Below are 17732 nucleotides of genomic sequence, written 5' to 3' on the forward strand. Positions count from 1 at the left end.
TTGCTGTAAGTAACAAAATTCAGAATAAACTCCAAATAATTCCCTGTCATTCTAAGACCTTCTTCATATGCAATTTGAACCCCCCCTTCACTCCCCGTATATGTTGTCTGCTGTAAATACAGATTAAAAGTTTGCCAACCACCAGGTCGAGTTGCCACTTCATTCTCCTTCTTGGATTATCTTGTATTTTGACGTTCTTTCAGCAGAGCACCACCTGGAATGACTGCATACACGGTTCTGGAACAGCTGATCGACTGATTACGGCATAGCCAAACAGCATAGTGCAGCAGTGCCCAACATTTTCTTTTTGTCTTTTAACAAATATTAAATTCTTCAATTTAGTATTCTTTCAGCAAGCTTAGCTACTATGTCTTATGACTAGTGCATTTTTGGAAGGGTGAGGAATGACATAATTTGCATTTGAAAGAATACCTGAAAGAATAAAAAAGAGAGAATCCCTACATCATGCACTCAATGTTTCAGTTGTGCATGGACTATTATTTTAGCAAACCTGCACACCTTAACCTCCTTGACAAAATCAAAATCATTAGAGTTAATAATAATACTTTCTCATTTCTTCAATCTCTGCAAGCATAATTTATGGGAGAGATCAGATATTGAGCTTAGGTGTACTCAAGCTGGAACTTTTACATTTTGAATGCAAACATAATGGTGTTGGATTATGAGTTTGCATTTTTTCCACCTTGTTGTTAGACTACACATTGCAAATATATGTGATCTTAAAAGGTTTTTGCATTTGGGATTTATATTTTAAAATTTATTTTCAGTAAATCTATTCTCAACCGTATGCAAAAAGTTACACAACTACATCTTTAGGATGTGATATGAAGGGGCGTTAACAATTGTTATAGTAGACGTTCACTCCTTGGCTACTAATTTATGGTCACTTTTTCTGTGCTATCATATATTTTAGTATAATAAATAAGTCTTAATGATTCTCTACAGACACATATAGCTTACCTATTCTTGGCTACTGTAAGCCCTCAGCACTATTTATTTTTGTGTCTACTGGAAACCACCAACCAATAATTATTTAGCATAAGTACTTGAGTTAAGCAAATCTTCAAAAATTTATATAAGACAAATTTGCTCAATTCAGAGGTAAAATGTAATTAGTAGCAAAAAGTTTCAATGCAAATTGGATCTGCAGGGAATGGATTGAAAAATCCTCTTATACACACTTCTCTTCAGCTCTCCACATACTGACGCCACTACTGCGAGTCATACAATTTGGTCTTCTATTTTTCTATCTCCTATATGTGTTCATGGTCTCTGAACTTTCTCTCTTCACTAGGTCTCAAAGCATTAAGCGAAGTGAGACCCATACCACTGTAGAAAATAGCAGAGCCGATTGGAGTACTGGTGGCACATCAGGTATGGACTGGGTCAAGGACAGATGTGGAGAAATTTTTTTAACTCCACTTTGGTCCTCTATATTTCAGTAACATTGCAGCTGACTGACTGCCATTCTGCAGAATTGGCAAATTACAACAAAATCGGCTTCAGTCCAAAAAATGTTTTCTGTAAATTTTACAATGAATTTTATTTGCATCAAATAACTCATTTCTAATAAGTACTAATGGTTTCTCACATACTGGTATTTTCAGTAGGACCATATGTTAGAGTCTAGGAAAACCTTTTTATTGTCATCAAAAGAGAGATGGGCTCTATATTAATGCATAAGTTGTTCCCCATTTCATCATCAAAAGATGACTCATCTGTATCATCTGTAACTACACTTAACTATCACATATTTTCTTCATTTTATTAAATATTTTTATTTTATTTATTCTGCTCTGATTGTGGTCATTCTTTCATCATCATAAAATTAACCTATTACAATGACTAATGGAAACCTAAGGTAACATTGGTATTCTGTGGAGGTATTTATACACAAATGTCTGTACAGCTTTAGCTTTTTCTTGAATTTTGTTAAGGACACATTAACAAATTTTAAAGTGTAGGCACCATTTAAACTGTAGGCACCAAACACAATGTTACCAGACTTTAAAGTCCCCATTACAGAGTAGACTAACATCAGACAATGGGGTCAGCTGCCAAGCTATGGTGTATGGGGACCTTCCAACTGAATACCAGTAGATGATGATGGGGACAGAAAGATTTTGGCATGTTAGACTTTGAAAAAAGTTAAAATGCCACCAGAGATATCTGGCAGCAGCTTTCACATAGACAACAAAAAAGTTATTGCCAGGATGATCGACCTTGAGTAATGACAGTCGAGCGTGTTTGGCACTGCTTTGTACTTGATTGATCATTGGGGTGCTCGGATACTCAGAAGTGATGATGGGCAAGCAGTGCAATCCTCAGTATTCAAAATTATCAGTAAAGACTATGGTGCTCGATGGCTTGTTACTCAAGTTAAGAAGGTCAGGAACTCAATTTGAGTAATGAGTATAATGGAAGTCAATGATTGGCCAGTTCAGTTCTCCGCCCACATACAGGAAAAGCAGAAAAGCAGAGCATTTCTAGGGAAGGTGGATTTTTTAATTTTCAGTTGAGTACGTAGCATGCTCACCTATAATCTCTTCTGAGTATAAGAGAGTAAAGAAAGATAGCTGTCAGCCAAATGATTGGCCAGATTATTGTATGGCCTACATATAAAGTGTATGAGTGAACGAAAGATGCATTACATCAATAAGATCAAACAATAAGTGGCTGCTCAATATTTGTATACGATTTACATTCTTTTACCTTCTTTAATAAACTTTATTTTTTACCTATTTATTTAATCCTGCATAGGCTAAACCTTACACTTCAGGCTCAGGTCATGATCACGATTGGTGAAAGAAAAAAGGAATGAAAACCTTTCAGATTGTAAAGAAATAAACATCCTTTCTCACTAAAAGCTTTCTAAGTACTTCTTGTGTGCTTGCTTGGAACACTGAAAGAGAGACTTGTTTGAGCTCTTGTAAATGTTTCTGTAGTCTAGAATATTAATTGTACCACCATACAAACTGCATAATCTATGGCAACCGAGAACTATTCAAAGTTCTGCTCATTAAACTGTAGTAGTCAGTAGATTTGCTATTACACACACTATCACATAAAATAAAAAACAAGAACAAATTTACAGAATGATGGGTCTTCTATGCAATAACATTTATTCACAATTCGTAGCATTTATTTAGCTAACTGCCTTTAAAAGCATGTGATTTTTTTAACAACACAACAGTTTATTATATTCAGATTATATTCAATGTAGTCTGATCAAAAACATAAAATGTCATAAAAAAACAAGTAAATCCCAAAGTAAGTGAAAAGAAAGCAAGAAAGTATACAAAAGGAAAAGTGGCCATTTACAGTACAGTATTCCAGATAACATTTATTTGTGACTATGTAATAGTTGATTTTAAGCTTTTCTAAATACAAACTTTCATGAAGTCATCTCTGTTTAAGGCCTCCTTCACACGTCCGTGTCTCCGGTACGTGTTTGGTCCATTTCCTCACATGCCGTAGACCCGGGCACACGTAAACCCATTAAAATCAATGGGTCTGCACTCACGTGCAATTTTTGCCATGAACCGTGTGTCCATGTGGAGCATACGTTTGCCCGTGTGCTCCACACGTAGACATGTCCGTTTTTCTCCAGCATAACGGGTGTCGCACGGATTGCACATGGACCGCACGGATGTGATTCGTGTGACATGCACCAGAGAAAACACACGTGTCTGTAACTTAAAAGGACTTTCTTTAATCACCTTCTCCAGTGCTGCTGTCTCTGCCGCTGGTGTCACTTGCTTCCGACCCCCACTCATTATGCTCATTGCATATTCACTGCACTGTGGGCCGGAAGCAGCAGCAGCGGGGAGTCGGCAGGGCTGGAGACCATAGATCAGCACCAGGGACAGCAACACCATGGACAGATGAGCATAAAGTTCATGTTCTCCGTGTGTTATCACGGATAGCACACTTAGAACACACGTGTGCCATACACATGGCACACAGAGGGCCATACGCACCTTTTACACGTCCGAGAAAAACGTGCGTGATTTTCACAGACTTGTAAAGGAGGCCTAACATGGAGCGGACAAGGTAGCATATCTGTAAATAATTTTTTGGAAGTCTGTACTTTCAAATGTGGTTGATACCAAAAAGGAGTTACACCAGTTCAGATTTTACATCATGCACCATTACATGATATGACAAGTTTCACTGGCATGGCTAACCTCTACTACTGGTCTATAAATGGTGGATCAAAATCACTAAAAAAGCTATACGAAGTGCACAACTATATATAGTGTCTGTTTTGGGTTATAGTTAAATGACCGGTAATATGGGCCGATATGTCAAATGGACAAGTATACGGCAGCACAAAAAGACAAACTACATCTGAAACAAGAAACAAATAGTGATAAGCCTCATAAATATGACAAACTATCAAAAGACTATATTGAATAATAACAGATCTCACCGAAGGAGCATAGAAATGTCAACATAAATAGCAGGAAATGGTACTGAGTAAATCATATAGGAAGTGTTTACACTGTCGCCTAGAAAGGTATAGCATACATAATGAAAAGTGATAAGAGAGCACTACCATGCTTAGGTGCTGAGAACACATAATGAGCAGTGGGACGCTCGGATAGGCGTGACTTGAGTACTCAAGTATATTGGAAGTCAATGGGGGACTTGAGCATTTTTCCAGAAGAGTTACTGGAAAATGCTCGAGTCGCTCATTGACTTTCATTATACTTAGTACATGAGTCATGCCTGTCTGAGAATCCAACTGCTCGTTATGAGTAGTGAGCATCCCAGCATGGTAGTGCTCACTCATCAATAATAATGAACAAATCATATATAATAACACCAGAGTTGGTAAAATGGCAGTGGTACAATAGTGGCCACATACCCATAAAGAAGCCTCTTGGACTGAGATGGCACCAGCCCCGATGCGCATTGCAACATTATGCGTTCATTTGACATTTTAATACTATGCTCCTTCTCTGAATGTTTTTATTCAATAAAGACTTTTGCTACTTTTTCACATTTATGAGACTTCTCACCATTCTTTTCTTGTATTTGATGTAGAGCTGTTCCATAAATTACCCAATTGCAATCATGTTCATTTTGAATGCTATTTCCATGATCCTAAAATATACAGGGCTTTAATATGGTAGATCTCATGGCTATAGGGTAACTTTCTGGCAAAGCATGCCTAAGAAACGTCCAGAAAAGATGGGAATCTTTTGTGAAAAACTGCCTATAAAGATTTACTTTTACCAAGCAAAGTCTTTTCTTGGGCTACATTCATTTTAACATTTTTTTCACATTTATTTATTAGTTATGTTAGTTTTTATTAATGGATAACACACAGACACATTATTGGTTATGGACCTTTTCACAAATGGTTCCCCCAAAAGATGGATACATGTTTCCGTTTGCTCCAGTTTGGGGAGCAAACTACCAACTTAAAATTCTAGAGTTTTAAGAAACATTGCCATGTATGATGTCCCATTGCTATGTATGATGTCACTTTGCCATGTATGATGTCACTTTGCCAGTCTTTCCTACCAAGGGGTAGGAAGGACTGGCGCCCTTCCACTTATTTTTACTTGAATCCATGTTTTAAAGAATTGAAAATAAACTTGTTTTATATTGACACTTTATATTTTATATTCAATCTTCCTATATATATATATATATATATATATATATATATATATATATATATATATATATATATATAAATGCAGCTAAGTACATATATTTCATTATATAATATTGCTTAGCTAAGGAAGCATCTACTTTTTGCAAAGCAATATAGGTCAAATAGTAACCTATAGGAAATGAAAAAATCATTGGGTACTGTACGTCAAAAGTGTATGAAATGTTAATTACTGTCACATTTAATTAACATTGAAATGCTATTTTCTTTTATTTATTTATTAAATAGTTGATCAAAACTCCAATCTAAAGACTTTCTAAAGTCATTTGGAAATGCTTACTTTTTATTTATTCTCTTTTCAGACATCTTTTAATGTACTTTGCCACTGGCAATGCAGGCAAATCAACATGAAACGATGGCCAGTAGGCATTCTAAAAAGGTAGCTGAAAGCTCCGTGGTGATTAATTATTGAAGGGCTGTCTTTCTATTTTTAATGTACTGAACAATATTTATTTTTTACTTTCTAAACTTATACATTTACTGCCCTCACACCGTGAATACCTGCCTGTCACATTTAATTTAACGTTCCTATTGTTATATATGATATAGCCAATGTATTTTGATGACTTGTTCTTAATAACAGAGGGGCTGTTATGTAATTCTGGCAGGAATGTTTTTTTTTCACTTACCTTTTCTGATTGCTCATTATCACACAGAGTGTTATTTTACCTGTGGCTCAATACTTTATGAAATTAGCATGAACAACTATATATGGAGATTTTGCATAATTTGTTACCCTGCTATGGAATGTTTCATTCATTCTTTCATTTCATTCTTCAGTTTTCATTTTTCATTAAAAATATCACTACTGTCGAACTCATGTAAGATATTATGTGTTTATATGCAAAGTTATAAATGATTCTGTCTACAAACTGTGCCTTTAAAGCCTAAATCTGTCATCAGGTTTTTGCTATGTAATCTGAGCAACATGATGTAGTGGGAACGATATCTCACTTAGACCAGAGCCACACTTGCGAGTATCTCGCACGAGTCTCGCATCGTATCATCCGGCACGGCCGCACACTCTCCTGACAGGAGCGGGTCGGCTGCATGTATTTTTATGCAGCTGAGATGCTCCTGTCCGGAGAGTGTGCAGCCGTGCCGGGTAATGCGATGCGAGACTCGTGCAATTCACTCGAAAGTGTGGCTCCTGCCTTACTGGACTGTTTGGTACAAATTTACTAGAATCCTTATTTTTCTCTGTTGTAGATGTAGCAGTGATTAAAAAGATGAGCTGTGTATAACACCCCCACAGCAATGACTGACAGCTTGCTGTGTATGCTCTGCATTGTGAACATACTTCTAATAAGTGGTTGTGGCCGGATTACACAGATTAGCTGGCTGCCATGCATGTGAGATCTAGTATTTTAGTGATAATCTCATGCTGATAAAACACGGCTTGTATTAAAACTACAATACAAAGCCTAATAAGTGACACATCCCAGGAATCTGTCTCTCTTGCCCTATATTGTGCTGCTCTTAGATTAAATAGCAAAAAAATGGTGACAAATTCCCTTTAAACTCATCAGCCCGAGCAAAACTGTTGCAGGGTCCATCAAGTTTTATTTGGTTTCCCCCCTACTCCATTTGGGCTCAGAAACAACTACAACCTCAACACCCTCTAAACCTATGTCACTGGATGTATATGCTAAATGGGAACATATAGCCATTTAGAAGGAAATTCAGCCAATTTTATCTTCTATGCATTGAGTATTTTTAAAAAATAAACCTATTTTAACAAAACCTGTTAAATAATTGATCTTTCCTGTAGTTCCCCAAGCATATCACATTAGTTTTATATCAAATAGAGTTGCTATATGCTTCATTTTATTATTGCTGTGTCTTTTCTTTACTTGATTGTAAACTAAACATGTCCAAAAATGGCTGACACAAAACAATAAGCTAATGTGAACAAAGTAGATATATATCTGGTGGATGCATCAACGCAATCCATCCATCGGACATATGTCACCCATTGGCCTATAAATGTTTTTGTGTATTTTATTGCTGTGATGGATGCCTTTAACTATTGCTATTTAGAAGTAATTCATTTCCCATAGGCTTCCATGTTAAAGAATACACACAAAAACACATATTTGTACTGAATGGTAAGAGAATGTGTTGATTTGGTTTTGAGGCTAATAATATAACATAGCCCAATTTAACAAATGTTAAAGATGGACACATTTGTATGTTTGTTTTGTGTTTAACCCTAGAACGCATACCTGGAACCTCGCAGGCCTGCTAGGGTACTTGTTTGCTATGGTAGATTTCTATGGTTGCGCGTTCTAGGGTTAAAGAATAATATACTTATGTATTATTCCTTCCAAAGACAATACTAAGGACCAGGGGGCATTCACTGTGAGTGGAAAAAATATGCAGCTAAATTCTAAAGGGTTCTTTACAGTTAGAGTAGTAAGATTGTGGCATGCCCTACCGCAAGAGGTAGTAATGGCAGACACTATAACAGCTTTTAATAAAGGGCTGGATGATTTCCTCAGTGCACACAACATTGTTGGTTATAAATGATTTAATGACAAAATGTAGAATTGGTGGCAGAAGGTTGAATTAGATGGACCTAGGTCTTTTTTCAACCTATGTAACTACATATATTATTCCTATTCTGTCTCTTTTCACCCACAATTGATACAAAGGCTCATATCGGTTTTAGAAACTAAAAAAGATAATGATTTCCCAATTTTAAGTAGATTGACACATTCATCATGTGACAATAACGACATTTGTGAATAAGAATCCTGTTTTTGGAATCCATAATAACTTATCTGAAACGTAGGTCGATTACTAATAGGTTCCTAGCCTTACACCTTTGTTGATCAAGGTTACAGCAAATCTTTTTTGGCAATAATATGGTACAACATTGAATATTGATTTTAGGTCTTATAAAAGAATTAGTGCCTGATACATTTCCTTCAGGAGACGAAAACCATTTAACATTTTTTGATTGTGCAAAGTCTTAATCTGAATGAGAGATCTTTGCATATGTCCCTCTTTTTTTGGAAGTCCATATTCATAAAGTAGCACAATACAACCATGCCGTCTATCAACGTAAACAAATCTTTTTACATGAAGCGTTAAGCACAGCAAGCAAACTTCAGATAATCCTATCCTTTATATTATTTAGCTCACATGCAGGAGATTGGTTATTGGTTTCATGGTTAAATGTCATGTAAAGGGAATGGCACACGCTATGAATTTTAATGTGGAGACATATGCGGAAGCTTGTTTCTGATGAGAGCGCACATGTTGGACTATGGGAACATTTCTCAACCTAATATCTAACAGTAATGTGATTTCTGGCATATGCTTTTTTCTGGATCAGCAACTGTGTATTCTGCAGCCTCTATTACACCCTCTAATGTAGTTTCCATGAATCAATTGCAAAGTCACTCTTCCAAAGCCATTAGAAATATCAATGTTAATGTATTCATTATAGATATTTGAAAATGCCTTTTAAGATGTACTTCCAAATAAACATGCCTTTGTGGAATATCCTCGTGATAGTGTAAAAAAGAGATGTCTTAACTATTTAGACTCATCTTGTAATTAAGCTTTAAAAGACTTGGAGGTTGCGAGGAGCTTCATGTGTTCTTGTTAACCATGTTTAAGCATTAAAGATCTATAGGACACTTATTTCCTTTAACAACACTGACTACTGTCACACTTCCATATACCATCATATGGTTGCAACATTTTGCATAAGGTCTTATAAATCAATACAAATCAATGGGGGGCATATTCTGCATATCAGTTGTCTGCATAGGATCAAAGCACCAAAATGTACACTTAATCACCAATCATATGCAAATGAAGCCCACGTTATGTAATTAATAAGATTCCCATTGGCAAGAAGCCATTGGTAAGCCAGTCAGTGCACCTACAGTTAATCCTTTCATTCAGATCTACATAGATGCTAATCAGATTTTGCAAGAAGCTCTTTATATTATGGAATATCTTCAATGCTGGGCCTTTTTCTTGACGTAGTATAGAGAAAATATAATCATTAAATGTATACATCTTCTTAGGACTGTAAGCACTATGTAAAGTTCTATAAAATGTCAGATGGCTTTCAAACCTTTGGGAGAAATAAATTGTGCCTTTGCGTGAAGTGATGCATTAAGACTGATATGAGTTGCTGCAGCCCCGTGGAATGATCAGTCATGTATAGAAGAGGCAAAGCTGTGTCTAAGCCTCCCAACGGGGAGGTTAAAGAGCCAATTATTTATAATGAAACTGCTCGCAAATAACTGCAGCAATTAATGCAGAACGCTGCTGCAATCCCGGAGAGAACTCTAACAGCTATGCAGGGGGTGAACAACCTAGAACCATGGCTTCTACATTGCTAATCACCATCAGGTATATTGACAAAATATGTCTACTTTCCTCCTTGTATCACAAGATCTCCACCAGACTATTGGCAGCTCTATAGATGGCTCTTTTCCAACAGCATACAATTTGTTCATCTGTTTTCTAGCATATTATGAGAGCTATTGGTCTACAGCAAAACGCAAAAATGACTGAAACCAGCAAAATGTAGTAATTCAGCATGTATTTGGGGCACCATTAGCTGTAAAATGATGTAGCTGTAAGGATACAACTAACTCATGAGGTTTCTACGTTGATAAGTTTTCATGTCTTTTTATATATATATATATATATATATAAAAGATGTCAAAGAAGCATCTATATCTATATGATCAGATATCTATCACTTTCTAGGCAGCTAACAAAATAAATAATGAATGTTAATTTTTAAAGATCTGCTCTTCTACCCACAAACAAAATAAATATATATATATATATATATATATATATATATATATATATATATATATATATATATATATATAATGAAAAATATAAAATGAAAGCAATTATTGTTCTTCTAGACCTGTGATTCCTGTTGAGATTTCCACCATATACCTAAAGATCAATCCTTATCTTTCCTATGTGCTTACACCCGGGGAATCTCTATAATACATTCTGTCTTTCCTCAGTAATGAAAAGCATTCAATATATTCCTTTAAAAGTGCGGTTGATTAGTCTCATAGGATCAGATAGCTGTAGGTGATTATGTCTCCTCCTGTAGCTTTAAGGTTTTCATTATCTTCCATAGCAGTATGGAATATTCCGCCGGTCTACCGATGTAGATAACTTAGTAATCAGGAAGATATTACAAATTATGGATTCAAGCAAGGGTTAGTCTTGTCTTAAATCTTTGCTCTGTATATAAGAATAGTCATTCCAATCAAGAAATGGAATTTTAGAAGTAGTGTAGTTTTATTTTGCTTGATGAATTCTCAAATCTCCTTTTTTCCATCTAGTACTGATAAAGGCCCTGAACAAGGCCTTCATCCCTACTTCCCTGCTTTCTATGTATTAATACGGTAACCAACCTTTCATCATATATGAAAACTTCATTATATGTTATTTCACTCCTGTTCTGTTTTACTTGGTAAATAGATACTCTGTGTATCCAGAATACCACCGGTCACAAATGGTGTCCCTGGTGTGGGTGAGATATTCTCTAAATTCTGTAGGTACCAAAACTGCCAATATTGAGAATGCCAATGATAGGGAGCTATTGATTAAGACATTAAGAGCCTCAATGTAGTGATGGGTGTCATACCCAACTTCATCTCCAAAATGCTATTCTAGTTTACAATAGCTGAAAATAAATTATTTACACCCCTTTCTCTCAAAGACATTTATTCTGTATATTCATAGTTTTATACCAAATGGTTTCCCGTAGACGGTGGGGCATACACAGAAAATGGAGAATGCCCAAGATGCAACTTTAGTGGCATCACCAACTTGCTGGAGCTCTACCAATGATCTATAATGGGGCATATAATTATAGTATATATACAACAATGCATTGATGGGTTGTAATATCTGCAGCATTGATTCTTGAAATTAGGCCCACATTTCACCTAGTACATCAGCAGATAACATAAATAACTGTCACAGATCAGTCTGGCAGTCAGGATGTTAAAGGTAGCAACATGGAGCAATCATTTCAAATGGACTGAAAAGATGTGAGGGCTTGCAATGTGAAATCGCTGTACGTGGAACTCATTAATTACCTTATCTCTCTATGGATGGGAGCCATACTATTTTTGATGGCTCTGCTTTCCATGCAGACATTAGTATAAGAGCCATGCATGATTTTAGTACAGCACAAATCTCTGTAATAGGGAACTCATTTCAAATGTCTACATCCATTACAAATGATAAGATGTAAGCGCTGCCATACTTGGCTTCATAATATAGCCCTATTAACCACTTCCATTGTAAAGGGCTAGCAATCTGATGCCAATACACTTATTTTCTACACATGGTTAATAAGGGGTCAAAAAGTTCAACCTGCACTTGCATTTCATACTTCATTACTTGCTATGTAGAGCAAACTAATATTCATGTACATGGAAAAAAACAGAAATAAAAAAATCATGAAGACCATTTTGTTTCTTGTGCTACTCATTGCTAAAAAAAACCTAGTGCATTTGACTGTGTATGAAATTTAAAGGATAGGGATAAAATTCAACACCTACCTTCTTTGGGTGGGCGTTTTGCTTCCTTTGACAGGTTGCAGACCTGCGTGGTTTGAAGTTCCTGTGTCAGGCAGCCCTCAGTCTGCTCATTCAGGGGCAATATCACATTGTTTAGAGATACCAAGGACTGATCATCTATCCCCCATTCTCCCAGATGCTGGGGACAGGTGCATTTTGTATACATAATTCCACAAAGCTCTGTTTTGCCATTTTCCAATTTTAAGCAGTTCTCCAACCAAGTGCACAGGACATGGCACCCAAACTGACTGGGGCTCACCTTATTCAATACCAGAAATTCCAAAAAGGATTTTTGGTCTTCATCATCCCTTCGGTGTAATCCATTGTAATCAAGTGGGTATATCCGACGTAGCTGAATAAAATTTTTATCATAGTGCAGAAAAACAAAAGCATTCTTTGTATCGCACAATTGCATTATGGAATTGTTGTTCCTCAAGAGATCCTGTATTTTCTCATAGGAGAAGTGATCAAACTGGTACGCCAAAAGAGAAAAGTTAGAGCAGCTGAAGTCCTTTTTGGAAAATTTCAGGTAGATGCTATATTTGGTCGGATCTGGGTTTTCCAACGTCCAGGTGCAGTTGGTAAAGTTTTTGGGAAACATCTCGCTTATTGAATACGATCCATAAATGACTCCTTTTACTAATGTTGAACACCAGAAGTCTTGGCCAGCGTTATATCCAAACATAACCAGTAGATAGGTGGAAAATATATAAATCAACAAATTTCGAACAGCCTTCATCCTATGTCATTTGGCCTGTAGAAAACAAAATAAAATCAAAATGCAAGAAGAATTCTGCAAGCATTTGAAAATAGGGCTCCTGACAATATTCTAGACAGCTGTTTTCAAGACTCAAGCTAGCTTAAAAATAAACCTTTTGAAAAAGAAGGGGCGAGTATATATATATATATTTTTTTATTTTCCAAGCATGGGATTGATTTAATCGTGTGCAAACAGTGCCACCATGTGGATGTTCAGTCTAGGTTGCTTTAGAAATCTAAAATAATATTTCATAAACATTACTTTGTTAACAATAAGGTTACATTTATGTGAATTATGAATGCCCAGTGCTTGGGACACCACAATCATTTAATGAACATAGTAATACCATAGGAAATTGCTTGCGCGATGAATTGACCGTCATGATCTATTTTTTCCTCTGAGATTATTCTTTTGTAAGACAGTAAGTGATCTTGTTACACTAAATACAGCAGTGTGTTTACGATTTTGAAATGTAAAGATGGATTTATAAGAAAAATTACATCAAGATTGGATGTTTGTATTTTGTGCCATTGATAGCAATAGTTTGAAATGCTATGTAAAAATAAAAGAGGCTTTCTGATTGCCAAGGTGTTAATAAAGAAAATAATAGCAAATTGTCACTGACGGCTGCCTACATGTAAGCCCTCTTTACAAATGAACCCAAGAAAAGCAATGTAAGCTCTTGGGAAAAAATAGTTCTTGTGTGAATTAATTGCTCTGCATGGAACAAATGCTAATGAGAGTACTGTTTAACACCCAAAAGTAGTGCACTTAGGTAGAAATCAAGCATTTAATTACTCCTGAACATATTGTCTGCCATAGCTTTATGTGATTTTGCAGATGTGCTCTTCCCTAGCCAAAGCCATGTTGCATTCATTTCCTCCAATAAACCTGCATACAAATTATTCACACTGCTTCCCAGTCTTCTGACATGCCTAAGATGCCCATAGACTGTCGTAATGTTAACCCTTCATATCAATACATGAAATTAGCAACATGCACATGCAAACACAGGCAAGTTTGAGGAACGACCCCCCGAGCTTAGTACTTCAGATTTAAGCCTAAAGAAACACTGCAAAGTTGACTGTGTTAGTGTGCCAGTTAGCTCCAGCACCACACAGGCAAGAGACATCAATGTGTGGAGTTTGGTCCATTCCCTGCCTATGTCATCAGATGAAAAGGCATATATCTGTCCATTCTTCATCGATGGTGTATGTAGAGATACAAAAGGGGCTCTTTGAGTTCAAAGTGAGCAAATAGCTAATTAGATTTTATCCACAAAGAAAGAAGAAAAATATCCTTACAGTAATGTCTAGGACTTCCAAATGCTAGAACAGCTGCCTACCAGCCTTACAAAGAGCAGTAGATTTCCATAGGAACAGAGAGCGTGTCTTTTCCACCAGGAACATAAATTTAATCTGTATTTCACATTAGTTGTGATGGCATCATTAAATCAAGGATCTGGGGAAGCATGTATGAAATGGCAGAAAACAACAGATCCCTTGTATTTTCCCTCTTGCAGGCAATGCAGTTCTGCGCAGTGTCATTCAGGATAGTGTAGGCGTTGAGTGCCAACGTGACACTATCTACATGGTGTAATCAGTCACCAAATCTCTGAAATGTTCAATAAATGCAGGATAGCCAGGATATGGTATGCTTAATTCGGCTTTCTGCTTTGGATATTGACTCGGTCATGCCATGCATGCCAAAGGGGATTCTAGTTACAGACATGGTAATCATGAAAGGTTTATAAGTGTTTCCTTATAGAACCATTCCCTTGGGTTTCCAACTATCTAAAGATATTTAATTATCCTCAAAGGATCAAAAGAGCCAAGTTAAGCTGATCCAGCCACCCGCCTCTTTTCTTTAAACATGAACGGCTGTCTCCCTGGAACAGAGAGCATCTCCCATTTTGTCATTAATAGTTCATCTAGAGAAAACAAACAGGCATTTTAGTTTGGATATTCCCCACACACAGATTTTTTTTTCAACTGTCACTTTGTAACTGAATCATAGACGGCGCCATGCTTCTACTGCCACATTTGTAAGTGTAGGACTACAGTACATTTCCCTTAACTTCACATTGACCTCATAATTCTAGATGGGTTTATTGTAGTTGATAAAATGGGGTTAAAATGATGCAATGAGGAAAGGGAACTCAGTTGGGCTGTTTCGCCTCTGGGCAATTTGATAAAGAAGAACATTTTAAGATTGCTCATCTCTAATTATGATATATAGGCTATACTCTCCCAACTGACAACACACGTAATAAGGTTCTTTCAGCATATATACATATATTTCAGCATCTACAGTTGGGGGTTTTCAAGAGACTCAACCAACTTTTAAACTGTACATGGTAACATGAGGCGTTCATAACGTTTACAGGTCTAGGCATATCTAATGTGCCTCTTTCCAAAAATTCTCAGTTATCTGACTCAATCCTTGTAAGATATGACTGAAGAAAAAAGCACACAAGGAATCTTACCTTCCAATCCCAATCTGTGGCTATCTCTGCAGGACACTATCACAGGCACACGTTCCAAAAGCTATGAAGGAAATCCTTCTTTTTGTTGGAATCCCTGACTCCCATCTTGGTCACGATAAAATCAGAATAGGAACCTCACCATAGCAATAGCAATCAAATCCCTTAGTGTATTATAGCAACGCCATACAAATAAGCCCTTATCCAAATCGTGAAGAATTAAGGGAAGTAAAGCAATGATGGAGCTTTGATTGAAGGATGAGTGAAAAGAAAGTCCAGCATGACAATCCAGGGATCAGGCGGGTAGAGGAATACTGTAGCTATCGGATTGTAATGATCAGTAGGGAGGGGAGGCTGGTGCTGATGATTTGGTTATTCTTTTGCCTTTTCCCTCCCACTGAGGTAGAAAAAATCCTTAGCTGATGCTGAAGAAATCTGTTTAAATGTTGAGATTACGGAGGACAAGAGGGAGAGGAATGAGAGGCACCAGAGCTGTATGCCTCTGTGTGTGTATGCATGAGAGAGTGTGCAAGTGTGTCAGGCTCATTTATTGGTCTGATGTTGGCGGCTGGAGTAAGGGGCTTGTTTTATTCATTCGTCGTCTTTTTTTCCTATTTCCTTCAAAGTATTGATGATCGGCAAGCTAGCTACTACAATAATCCTTCTGTGCTGACGAAGGGAGCTTCTTGAATGCTGTGAGGAGAAGCAATGCAGGGGGGAGAGAGAAGGAGAGAGACAGACACTGGAGCAGTGTGACTGTGTCAGTTTCAGTATGGGACTGCAAATACATGTCACTGAGCTGCTCAATCCAGGCACGTCCCAAAAACGTTATTCCTTCAGTCTGGGAGTTTTTCTACCTTCATTTTCCTCCAGTGCGCCGACTGTTAAGAGCAGCTTGGGGAAAAAGGGACATGGAGAGCACACAGATTGAGATCATAGCTCTTAACCATTTAATTCCTCAGGGCTGAAGAGTGCAGCACAAAGTGGATGTAAGGGGGATTCGATTCATTGAAATCCTTTGGAGGAATGATTTATTGAAGACTGGTACTTTGAATCACTACAAACATCCAGAATGTGTATTAGTGACCAATATCATTGAAGATTGGATCTGGGAGGAGCTGAATGATTCTCAAAATAGTTAGCCAAGGATATACATGCTATGCATAAAGATGAGGGGATCTTAAAAAACATTCTCCCATCCATTGTTTCTCCAAGATGCAAATTAGACTCCCATCTCTAAATTTGCATAAAATGAGAATGGATTAAAAAAACTAATCTATCAGGATAAATATTAATACTGATCAGGAACTGCAACAACCCAAGAGTTGTGAGTGTGTTCCCTGCTGCAGATTAATTGATATGGGGCTCTGATGAAAACACTTCTCAGCCTTCACATCAGTGTGTCTGCATGGGAAACAATAGCAATTTTCTCAGTAAGGCTACAATTATCGTCCTGTTTGTTCTTGCTTTGTTTAGGTGGAGAGCAGGGCTGAGAGATTGTACTATGAAATGATGCACTGTGCAGAAAAGCTGGCTGAATAGCAGCCTTAACTCCCTGTGTGCTGGGAAGCCTTCACTTTCTTCACAATGCACGGCATCCTCCGTGCAATCATGCGTTTGATTTGATTGTTTTCCTTTACCCTGCTTTGTATTCTCTATGGATATTTGAATGGCTGGATACCTTTTAAACTGTGAGTTAAAGCATGCCTCATAGGACGAGATGGAATCCCTGTTGGAAACGTTCCTCTCTTCTATTTGTAAATTGCAATTGGCTCAATGCATTTAATGGGGAAGAGTTGCAACCAAGTGCTGTTCTGTGCATTAATTTAATAGATACAGGAGAAGAAAGTGCGTGAGTGCTCTGCTTGTGCCTCTTCTTATTCTGTGCTATGTAGTGACCTGGGCACCTCCCTGGACAATATTGCCTGGCTGGAGGGTAATGGATGGATTCGATCAAATCTAGGGTCACAACCTGGTTAATAATAAAAATAATTCCTTTTATAGCATACTCAGTATTCATTCTACAGGCTGCTTCCTGATGCAGAGGGAAAAGGGTCATGTTCCAGTTTACTTGAAACTGACTGAGACTGAAACCATTGCATCAAACTCAACGTCCGCATGTCAAGTGTAACATTATTTATGTCCTCCAAACTCTGAATCTTTATCACCAATTATAAAGCTGTAGCCATGTTT

The 17732-nt window shown here is 37.1% G+C and overlaps 1 protein-coding gene across 7 annotated transcripts in view; it reads right to left on the bottom strand.

Moving 5' to 3' along the window:
* Nucleotides 1-16423, bottom strand: part of ADGRB3 (adhesion G protein-coupled receptor B3) — a 1441017-nt gene extending 1424594 nt beyond the window's left edge. For 2 of the 7 annotated variants that reach the window (XM_075340252.1, XM_075340251.1), the window contains exons 1-2: nt 15543-16423; nt 12280-13051 (exon numbers count right to left, since the gene is read on the bottom strand). In XM_075340252.1, the coding sequence (XP_075196367.1) occupies nt 12280-13036 (757 nt within the window). In that variant the 5' untranslated portion in view covers nt 13037-13051; nt 15543-16423. Of the gene's footprint in view, nt 1-12279; nt 13157-15542 lie in introns of those variants that run through there. The other 5 variants (XM_075340250.1, XM_075340247.1, XM_075340253.1 and 2 more) reach the window with 4 other exon arrangements.
* Between the last annotated feature and the right edge of the window lie 1309 nt (nt 16424-17732).

This window comes from Anomaloglossus baeobatrachus, chromosome 3, assembly GCF_048569485.1.
Source record: "Anomaloglossus baeobatrachus isolate aAnoBae1 chromosome 3, aAnoBae1.hap1, whole genome shotgun sequence".
Taxonomy (NCBI): domain Eukaryota; kingdom Metazoa; phylum Chordata; class Amphibia; order Anura; family Aromobatidae; genus Anomaloglossus; species Anomaloglossus baeobatrachus.